Consider the following 10,120-nt stretch of genomic DNA (forward strand, 5'->3'; position numbering starts at 1 on the left):
CTACGACGCCCAGCCTAGGAGGAGATGCTTTGGGGTTACCTGGCACGAGCGTCGAGGGCGGGGGCGGTGGAGGCGGGGGCGGCCCAGAGCATGCCCATGGCCTGCTTGACGAGGTCGATGATGAAGGTGACGAGCGGGCTCTCGCCCAGCGAGGAAAGGGCGAGGGAGAATGTGGAGCGTGAGAGATCGCTGCTAGATGAATCCGATCTCCTATCGGTGACCGTCCACTGCGACCGCTCATCGCTCGGGCGCACGCGAACCACCTCGGCCGCCTCAGCATCCGATGAAAATGAGGATGACGATGCTCCTCCTGCCCTTCTTCGACGCACTTCCATTGTGTTTTGTTTTAGAATTGATTCAAACTGGGGGTTTTCATCGATTGAGCTGATCGACGTCGAGCTGACGTTGCACAAGGAAAAGCGAAAGAAAAAGATCTTTAACTGTTAAACGAACGGACACATCATCATGCAGAGGTCCGTTTGCTTCGTCTTGTTGGCCGCGCTCGCGCTCTTGATCACCTTCACTGCCGCCTCTCAGCTCAGCTTGGTCCCCACTGGCGCCACCGCTTCCACTGCACCGGGAGAATGGTGCCCGACCTGCATCGACTTTCTCTCTCAAGTGATCGATCAACTGCTGGAGATCATCGCCAACGGTGGTGTCATCGGCAGCTGCAACCAGCTCTGCAGCCAGCTCGACGGCGATGAGGGACTGGTGTGCCAGCTGTTGTGCGACTATGTGGGCATTGAGGCCTTGGTGGACCTCGTTGACGAGGTCGACCCGGATCCTATCTACATCTGCGAGGAGCTCAGTGTGTGCCCCATCAGCACCAACTCCAGCGCTAGCTTCTCCCAGTTCGAGACGAGCCCCGAGAAGGGCACGCAAGGCACCACCTTCGTCGTGGCGCTGACCTTCGTCGTCAACTCCACCATCGGCACCGGCGAGCTGGTGGTCTCTGTGCTGCCGCCGGGCGCCCCTCCCGCCCTCTCCGTCGACGCGGTCGAGCTGTTGCTGAACGTCGGGCCTGGTCCCTACAGCTACAAGATCAAGGTGACCACCGACCCCTCTGAACAGGAGCCCTGGCTGCCCGGCAAGTACGCCGTTACCGGCCTCGTGTGCGAGGGCTCCTGTGGCTCCACCCACCCCTACGCCAAGACTCTGGCCAAGGCCCAGTCTGCGTTCACCATCACCGCCTAGGCGAGTGGTTCTCACCTCGAAACCAATGTCGAGTGTTTGGACGAGGATTACAAAAAACGTTTGGTGACATTTCCACATAAACAGATTAGATTGCCAACATGCATGCGCCCCACCAGCATCACCACCATGGGTCACACGGTTTGCAGGTCATGGAAGATGCCAACGTGATCAAGATCAAGGTTATCGCAGCCGAGGATCTCTACGTGGATGAAAGCAAAGAAGCCTTGAGAGTTGTCCACGGTAAGCCCCCCTCCTGCAATTGACTTCCTTATTGCCCAATTGTAAGTTAATCGTGGCCATGTCGATGATTACCCACGTAGGTCAATCGGTCGAGTTTCGAATCCCCAAGACGATCAGGCTGTTGAAACTCAAGAAGCGATACTGCGAGGAGTACAACCTCCACCTCGATGGCGCCAACACCTCCACACGCAGTGGCGTGCAGTTCAAGTTTGGCAACCGCACCATCGACGACAACGACACGGTCTGTCCCTCCTCCCTCCCGCGACCCTTCACCCTCTTCTTCATGCATCGCGATGCTGACGAGCGGTCGTTTGTTTGTGGGACGGGCGGAGGGCAGTGCGGGAGCCTGTGCTTGACAACGAACGACGTGATCAAGGTTCATCACACGCCCGAGTTCCACTGCTACCTGAATTCCACGAGCGTACCGGGCAAGACCCTTCAGTCCGACATGCGCGAACTCTATCTGGAGGCCATGCGATCGGGCGGGCACGGCAGCACCGACGTGGTGTTCAACGTGGGCAAGGAGAAGGTCCATGCCCACAAGGTCTGTTCCCACCACCACCACCCACCACCACCAGTGCAGTATGATCTTCGACCTGATGCTGATCGTGATTGCAACGTGGGCGCATTGGGCATGCAGCTTATACTCACAGCACGCTGCGAGAAGCTCCGGGCCATGTTCTCTTCATCCTTTGCCGAATACAACGAACAGAAGACGGGCGAGGTATACCTCGAGGCCAAACCATAACGCTCATGCCTCCATGCGCAAGGGACAGGATTGGGCTTGACACTGAAAGCGCGCTTCTCAATCAGGTGGCCATCGAGGGGCATGACCCATCGACATTCCGCCTCATGCTCGAGTGGATCTACTGCGATAACGTGCAGATGCCCACGACTGCCGAAGGTTGCCTGCAATTGCTCGCACTCGCCGAAGGTACGCGCTCGTCCTTGCGTGCAGACCATCTCAAACCTCAAACGGGAAACGAAGTATCGCGACTGATACACATCATTGCTGTATCAATGGAGCAGAGATGCTGCTCTTCCCGTTGAAGACCACGTGCGAGGTGGTGCTCATGAGCCACATCAGTAAGCAGAATGCTGTCACCCTGCTCATCTGCGCCGACAGGTATCACGTCGACTTCCTCAAGCAGAAGTGCAAGCAGTACATCATGGACCACTACGACGAGGTACCTCGCCACAACAGCTATCGATGGCAACGGCCCGCTGGACATCTTGCTGATTGGGCCGCGTGCAATGCGTAGATGCTGAGGGAGCAACCCGAATTCGAGAAGGAGCTGTGTAAGGTGCCCGAGCTGTTGGTGGAGCTGACCCGCAGCGCGCTGTCGAGGGAGGAGCCTCGCCGATATGTGGTCCTCGAAACGTCGATAGGGTCACCCAGCACCGGCCGCGGCGAGAAGAGGCGGCGCGGGAACTAAGTCCGCCTTCGAAGCCAGCGGCTCCCTGCGGGGAGAGCGTTGGCTGCGTGTGAATAAGGTAACCACACCTCTTCCCTCCTCGCGCTGCGCCATGTGGTGCTCACTCGCCATCTTTTTCTGTTCAGTGTTTTTCTTCGTTCATTACCGTGTAAACAAACAAGCAGAGGCAGGCTTCTCAAAGGGGACAATACAGGCCTCAACATTACGCAATGCGCGGTCTATTGGGTGGGGGACACAGGGGTATGTGACTTCATTCTTCATTCTTCCTTCTCGAGCTTCTTCCACTCCATCTCTAGTGGAACCCCGGCCGACATGAAGAGCGCAGCCACGGGATTGTGCTGCTGCACCTTGCGCGCCAGTGCATCGATCTCCGCCTGAAAGAAGTCCGGAAGAGAATCAGTACGTGGGCTCAGCCATCCCCGCTCACACCACTGGCGCACCTGCGAGGCGGAAGTCTTCAGGCGGGCAATGAGCTTCACCTTCTGAAAGCCGGGCGTAATATTCCCAATGCCCATGATCCCGCGCGCATCTGTCGCCCGGGCAACGCGCAACCAAGCCCCACATTAGCTCACTCACTCTATTCCCTCCTCCAGAGAAGTGGCGACTTACCGTAGGAGCCCTCCACGTCAAAGTAGATCTTCTCGATGTCGAGCTTACACGTCTTGTTCTTGATCAGGTAATGCACTGTGCACCGCCACCCACCGTCGTCCAGCGTTAGGCGTGGCCTGGCGCGGCAGTGAGGGTTCAGTGCGCTTACCGGTGGCCTGCTCGCAGCCGGCGAGGGCGCCCAGCACGGCGTGAAAGGGGCTAGGTCCCTCATCGGTACCGCCCACACTCTTCGGTTCGTCCAGCGTCATTTCGTGTTTATCTGCCTTGATCACCGTCTTCATCCCCTTCCCTGCGACCCCCCCCCCAATCAGCAACCACACCAAGAGCATCAGGAGCCAAGGCGGAACCTTTGGCCTTTACGTTGACCTGCCGCCACATCGGCTCGTCAACCGACTCGCCGTAGGCCTGAATCGCACATGTGTGAGCGCGCGAAGGCCCTCCAGTCAAAGGGCTCGTAACGAGGAGGTAAGGTGAGAGAATACCCTGCAGCTGGACACCAGCTGTCCGGCGGCCCTGCCCCGCACCAGCCAACACCATGCCGGTGCCGCGTGGGCTGTGTAGCTACCCCTCATGCTCCCTACCGTTCTCTGTGTTGCGCGTCTCATCCTTGCTTTACCGGTGGGTGTGTTCTTGTTGTCCGCAGTCTAGTGGTTATCTTCCTTGTACACCACCGTACTTTGCCTTCGGGCGTTGGCCCTTGATCGTTCATTCTGCTGCGCGTGCGTGAGTTTCCCGCAGAAGGCTGCCGACATCCTGTACCCGACCTCGATCGGACTGCGCCATCATCGTGTGCGGCAGGACTGTAGTTGGACACAGCGCACGATGACGAGCGAACACATCGTGATCGAAGCACCACCAGGCAAGCTCCACAAGGCCCTGCGCGAAAGGACTTCTCCAAGCCCCCCCCCCGCAGGACCCGCCAGAAGACAGGGCCGGGGAGGAATGTGGGAGAACTCAGCCGCGGAGTCAGACAAAAACACGCGCGAGGCGTGAGGTTGGTGGGAGAGCAACAAGAGACCGCGGCAACGTTTGAAGAAAACGGAAAGGAGGAGATTGAGGCAAGATTGAGGATACTCGCAGGACCTGGTCTAGCAAGACAGTCAAGCGCTCTGGCTCGACAATTGATAAGAAGGCTCCATCAACGTCGTGACACGTACCTCCCCTTCTTTTCGTTCGCCCCCCCCCCAGCAACCGCCAATCCACGTCGTCTTCGTTCTTTTTATTTTTTTATTTACAGTTAAAACTATAAACATTTTTTTTTGTGCGAGATGGACGTCATTCAATGACCCATCCTTTGTTCATCGTTGTTTTTTTATCTCACCTGCACACTCGCATCAGTCGTTAGCTCGATGGGGACACTGCGATGGCTCACCTCTTCCTTGCCTTCTTGTGTGTGTGTATGTACAGCTGCCCACGAAAGCGAGAATGTGGAGCGGAAAGAAGAAAAAGGGTTCGGCGGAAGAGTTCTTCAAGGAGGAGGAGCTCGATCTGGAGCTCAGCGGCGGGCGTAAGAAGGACAAGGAGAAGGAGGAGAAGGAGAAGCGTAAGAAGGAGAAGGAGGACAAGAAGAAGACGCGAGACGACGAGGCCAAGGACAGCACCGGCGGCGGCGGCGGCGTGGGCCTCTTCCAGCGCAAGCACAAGAAGAGCGTCGGCAGCTCCGACATCGACCACCTGCGCAAGGAGAAGGAGAAAGAGAAGGAGAAAGAGAAGGAGAAGGAAAAGGAGAAGGAAAAGGAGAAGGAGAAGAGCGGGCGGGTGTTCCACAGGCGGAACAAGTCGTCGTCGTCGACGTCGGGCGATCCGTCGGCGGCCGCGGTGGTGGCCAGTGCGGCCTCGCGGCTGAACGTGCTCGGCGGGTCCAACCCGGATCGCGACCCCACGCGGCTGGGGATCAAGCGCGAGACCTTCTCGCCGCCCGGCACGCTCAACCTCAACTCGGGCCTCCTCTCTTCGTACCCGCCGCCCACCTCCTCCCCGCGCGCCGCCAACTCGCCGCGCAATCCTCTCGGCGGCACCGCGGCAGGTTCGTGCAACCCCAACACACACACGCCACACACGACACACACGACACACACACACCACACGTGACTTACAATGGACAACGCACCATTTTCGTGACAGGGACTCATTCAGGTCCGATGGCTTCCCTGCCCCAACTGGCGGACGTGTCCCACAAGCGGAAGAATTCAGTGGACGAAGTCTCACCGCGCTTCGAAGGGTACACCTTCCCCCCCCCTCTCTGCTTGGCCAAAATTGGTGGTTTCTTTTTACCTCCGGCCACTCATACAAGCACTGTTTCCGATGCAGGTCGCCGATGCGAGGCCTCGCGTACGTCCACGCTTCTTCTCTTCTCTTTGCTCACGGCGTGCCTGGTGTGAATGCAAGCTTTCACCTCTTCTGATCACTTACCATCATCATTGTCATCATCCACAGCGACATGAAGCAGCCCATTCCCATCTCCGAACTGCTGAAGCGATCCCCGATCACTTCGCCGCGATCGCCAGTCTTGGGTTGGCCCTTCTTCAAAAACAGTAGTGTTATTATTAATTATTCCTTCGTGCCTTGCATTCGTCTCACGCCTGCTCGGTGCGTGTGGGGCGCAGGGCGGGAGCTGACGGAGCAGCAGAGGCAGATCTTGGCTCAGGCCAAGAAGAAGCTGCAGCTCGAGCTGGTGCGGGACAACCTCGGGCTGGCGGACCGGCCCATGCAGCCGAGCAGCAGCAGCGAAGACCTCAAGAGAGAGATTCGCACCGTGCTCGACGAGTGGGACGACGACCAGGAGGTCGACAGGGAACGAAGCTTGAGAGACAAGCAAGAGGTAGGAGTCCCCGGCCGACGACCAACCAGATCTTCGCTTTTTGTAGTTGATCGGCTCACCTGCGATTGGTCGTGTGGCGCAGAGCGAGGAGTGGGACCGTGAGCGCCGCGCGAAGTTGACCCACCTGTCCCGAACGTCGCACCCCACGAGTGCCCTGGGCCAGTACCTCCTCACCCGGTGGAAGGGCCAGTCGCCGCAGCAAGCCCAAAGCTCGCCCTGACTGTCGCGCATTCTTCGCCACCTGGTGTGCAGCGGCACGTGCCCGAGTAAAATCCTCGTCTTCCATTGGTCAAGAAATTTCGTCCAATCGGGAAATGGCACGTGAGATTTCGAATGCCCGGTTTGCTCCACCAACCCCGACAAGCCTCCCGACATTGCACTCCCTACAAAAAGGAGTGCAGCTTGGCTTCTACATCTTACCTCACCTTTACCCCAGCCCTCACACCAGTACAACAACACAGCCATGCACCACCACGTCCACGTCAGCGTCACCACCGGTACGCGCCTACTACTGAGCTCAGACCATCCTGGGTGTTGTGTGGCGCTTCCCTGACAATGTCTCTGTGATGCGCTGTTGTGGTACCCACCGCTGACGGGCGTGGTGCGCATCACAGAGACGAAGGTGCATCTGAAGTCGCACCACGGCAAGTTCCTCTGCGCCGAGCAGTCGGGCAAGGTCGTCGCCGACCGCGCGGACTGCCGGGAGTGGGAGACGTGGACCATGCGCACCACCAACGGCAAGACCACCTTCCAGTCGCACCACGGCAAGTACCTCTGCGCCGAGGTACCCTAACCCTCTCCTCCATCTCCTCTCCGTCCTTTAATCTCGTTCTCCCATTGGTTGGTGTAGGGTGATGGCTTCAGTGTTTTCCTTGATTTTAATTAGTTACCGCCACGTGCCTTAGCCGGCAGCGTTTTACTTGATTTTAATTAATGACTCACCACCAACGATCCTTCGAAACAACTAAAACAGCCGTCGGGCAAGCTGGTTGCCGATCGCTCCAGCCCCGCGGAGTGGGAGCACTTCCACGTCATCCAACAGGGCTCCCACGTACGCGCTCTTCCCCTTCGCTCTTCCCCTCTTGTCTTGAGCTCACTCGCGGTGATTCTACTGTTTTGTTCTCTGCTCTGCAGGCCGCGCTGCGTTCGCACCACGGCAAGTACGTGTGCGCCGAGAAGAACCACAAGGTGGTGGCCGACCGCTCGGCCCTCGGCCCGTGGGAGCAGTGGCAGGTCATCCCCGTCGGGTCGCACTGCCTCCCGGCGGGTCACCACCACCCGTCGCCCCCGCAGGTGCACTACCAGTCTCCGCAGCCCCAGTACCACCACCACCAGCAGCAGCAGCCCGTCGGTACTCACACCTCTCGAATGGCTTGACATGAAGCTCGTGCTGTTGGAGAAGAAGCTCATCATGACCCTGTCGAACAGAGACGAAGGTGCAACTGAAGTCGCACCACGCCCGCTTCCTCTGTGCTGAGCCCTCTGGCAAGGCCGTCGCCGACCGGAGGGAAGCCAAGGAGTGGGAGACGTGGACCATGGTCACCGCCAACGGCAAGGCCACCTTCAAGTCGGCTCACGGCAAGTACCTCTGCGCCGAGGTAAAGACTACCCCTCCACTCACCCCGTTGCTCCTTTCATTTTATTGGTGGGTTAGTTGACCAACCACGTCCCTTCGCGATAGTGTATTCATTGATTTTAATTATTGAGTCATTAATTTATGTGAAACAACTTTATACAGCCGTCGGGGAAGCTCGTAGCCGATCGCTCCAGCCCCGCCGAGTGGGAGCACTTCCAGATCGAGCACCACGGCTCGCAGGTACACATGTTCTTCTCGCATCGTCACTGCACACGCACATGCCCCCGTCCTAATGTCCTTCGCCTTCTAACCTCCTAGGTGGCGCTGAGGACGCACCACGGCAAGTACGTGTGCGCCGAGCAGAAGGACTACAAGGCCGTCGCCGACCGCTCAAAGGTTGATATTTGGGAGAAGTGGCAGATCATCACCGTAGCCACTGTGACCCACCACCCGGTGCACTACGCGCCGCCGCCTGCGTTTGGTGGCTACCCTCCGGCGCCCTCCAGCGGCTATCCTCCGCAGTCGGGTGGTTATCCTCCCCAGCAGGGGTACCCGCAGCAGGGCTACCCTCCCCCGTCAGGTGGCTATCCCCCACAGCAGGGCTACCCCACTGGCCTGAACCCGCCTGGCCAGTATCCCCCTGGCCACTACTAAGTCACTACTTTGGGCCTGTCAATTATTCACCATCAACTACAATATAACATTGTATCAATCTCCCTTTTTGTACTGGTTTATTGTGTTGGGGCCATTTCATTTTCCTTGGCAATCAAGTTAAATATCACACTCTGAACACTTCACTTACAACCAAGTGTTCATGAAAAAGGGCCAGTGACCCTTTTTGCTTAGCAGAAAAAAGTATGTATCTGTACAACCTTTTGTTTTCATGAGGTTGGTGTTCAGATCAAGGAAAGCTTGGGCATCATTTCAGAAAATGTACAGAAGTGGAGGATGTTATTGAAGAAGGAATGACAAAGGCAGAATCCCTTTTTGTGTACAGATTTCCCATCCAACACATGTCAAATTGCAATTTTGCCGAAATATGTGCATTTTTAAGGTCTTTTCTGGCATTTTCTACACATTTTCCGTTCACATTTCTCAGATTTTGTGCATTGCCCTGGTTGAAGTGTACTGATGACACCAGTCTGTTTCTGGAGGGTGTGCAGATACTGGTGTTACAGCCCTGACAATCTGTACATGCTGCCAGTGACTCTTTTTCACTAACTATCTGGCAGCATGTACAGATTGTCAGGGACCTTTTTTGTGAACACTTGGTTTTACCCTCTTGATGCTATTTTTTGGTGTTTGCTTGTACTGCATGCTCATCACACTTCAGCTCACAACTGCACCTCCATCTGCACACTTCCCAGTAACAGCCTTGTTTAGACTAGGCCAACACCAAACCAACTTCTCTTCTGCTCTATGCTGGGCAACAAATTGAATTTCTTTGTTCATCTGCCATATCCACAAGTGCAACCAGAGCCAGCTTGGTCCCAGACCACCCAACACCAAGGCACAATGCCAACATCAAATCCATATCTGGCCAGGCAGGCGACCATGGAAAGGAGCTCCTAATTGGCCCTGCTGTGTAATCGAAATTTCGTCCTTTCAGGAAAGAGAACATGCGGTTTCGGGCTTTCTAAAATCCACCAACCCCAAGAGGCGTCCCCGACATCACGCCACAAAACGAAAAAACCTCGTTTGGCTGGCACCAGTCCGCAGACGCACACCAGCCCAGCACAACAATGCACCACGGCCACCACCACCACCATCACGCCGTCACCATCTCCACCGGTACGCTCCCAAGACCACCGTGCACTGTTGTGGTACCCACCGCTGACGGGCGTGGTGCGCATCACAGAGAGCAAGGTGCACCTCAAGTCGCACCACGGCAAGTTCCTCTGCGCCGAGCCCTCCGGCAAGGTCGTCGCCGACCGGTCGGACTGCAAGGAGTGGGAGACGTGGACCATGCGCACCACCAACGGCAGGGCCACCTTCCAATCGGCCCACGGCAAGTACCTCTGCGCCGAGGTAAAATTGCCCCCCCCCCAAACCTGAACCTCACCTCGCTCCTTTATCTCCTCATTGCCGTCTATTTTTATTTTTATTTATTTATTTATATTGACAAGTATTTGTTTCTTCCTTGAAAACAGCCGTCGGGCAAGCTGGTAGCCGACCGCTCCAGCCCCTCCGATTGGGAGCACTTCCACGTCGTCCACCAGGGCGCCCACGTACGCGCTTCGCTCT

General features: G+C 57.0%; 6 protein-coding genes across 6 annotated transcripts in view; 5 read left to right on the top strand and 1 right to left on the bottom strand.

Moving 5' to 3' along the window:
• Window positions 1-465: 465 nt before the first annotated feature.
• Window positions 466-1,194, top strand: ACA1_103590 (countin family protein; the record flags this gene model as incomplete). Its single annotated transcript, XM_004332936.1, has 1 exon — window positions 466-1,194. One exon carries the CDS (start codon window positions 466-468, stop codon window positions 1,192-1,194), a length of 729 nt encoding a protein of 242 aa, XP_004332984.1.
• A 149-nt stretch (window positions 1,195-1,343) lies between these two features.
• On the top strand, window positions 1,344-2,870 carry ACA1_103600 (BTB/POZ domain containing protein; the record flags this gene model as incomplete). Its single annotated transcript, XM_004332937.1, has 7 exons — window positions 1,344-1,434; window positions 1,515-1,978; window positions 2,075-2,158; window positions 2,248-2,368; window positions 2,464-2,491; window positions 2,561-2,621; window positions 2,697-2,870. The coding sequence occupies 7 exons, from the start codon at window positions 1,344-1,346 to the stop codon at window positions 2,868-2,870; spliced, it is 1,023 nt and encodes a 340-aa protein (XP_004332985.1).
• A 257-nt stretch (window positions 2,871-3,127) lies between these two features.
• ACA1_103610 (OsmC family protein) lies at window positions 3,128-4,051 on the bottom strand (the record flags this gene model as incomplete). The annotated part of the gene is made up of 6 exons (XM_004332938.1): window positions 3,128-3,244; window positions 3,311-3,399; window positions 3,480-3,554; window positions 3,628-3,768; window positions 3,827-3,884; window positions 3,962-4,051. The coding sequence occupies 6 exons, from the start codon at window positions 4,049-4,051 to the stop codon at window positions 3,128-3,130; spliced, it is 570 nt and encodes a 189-aa protein (XP_004332986.1).
• Window positions 4,052-4,904: 853 nt separating this feature from the next.
• Window positions 4,905-6,520, top strand: ACA1_103620 (uncharacterized protein; the record flags this gene model as incomplete). Its single annotated transcript, XM_004332939.1, has 5 exons — window positions 4,905-5,505; window positions 5,616-5,700; window positions 5,916-5,992; window positions 6,086-6,300; window positions 6,383-6,520. The coding sequence occupies 5 exons, from the start codon at window positions 4,905-4,907 to the stop codon at window positions 6,518-6,520; spliced, it is 1,116 nt and encodes a 371-aa protein (XP_004332987.1).
• A 243-nt stretch (window positions 6,521-6,763) lies between these two features.
• Window positions 6,764-8,530, top strand: ACA1_103630 (peroxidase; the record flags this gene model as incomplete). Its single annotated transcript, XM_004332940.1, has 7 exons — window positions 6,764-6,797; window positions 6,915-7,084; window positions 7,274-7,351; window positions 7,435-7,567; window positions 7,729-7,898; window positions 8,039-8,116; window positions 8,195-8,530. The coding sequence occupies 7 exons, from the start codon at window positions 6,764-6,766 to the stop codon at window positions 8,528-8,530; spliced, it is 999 nt and encodes a 332-aa protein (XP_004332988.1).
• Window positions 8,531-9,618: 1,088 nt separating this feature from the next.
• The window catches only part of ACA1_103640 (peroxidase), a gene marked incomplete at both ends in the record, with an annotated part of 987 nt that continues 485 nt past the window's right edge, over window positions 9,619-10,120 (top strand). Inside the window, 3 exons of the mRNA XM_004332941.1 lie at window positions 9,619-9,667; window positions 9,735-9,904; window positions 10,027-10,104. Of these exons, the coding sequence (XP_004332989.1) occupies window positions 9,619-9,667; window positions 9,735-9,904; window positions 10,027-10,104 (297 nt within the window). The remainder of the gene's footprint in view (window positions 9,668-9,734; window positions 9,905-10,026; window positions 10,105-10,120) is intronic.

This window comes from Acanthamoeba castellanii (assembly GCF_000313135.1).
Source record: "Acanthamoeba castellanii str. Neff unplaced genomic scaffold scf7180000084653, whole genome shotgun sequence".
Classification (NCBI taxonomy): domain Eukaryota; phylum Discosea; order Longamoebia; family Acanthamoebidae; genus Acanthamoeba; species Acanthamoeba castellanii.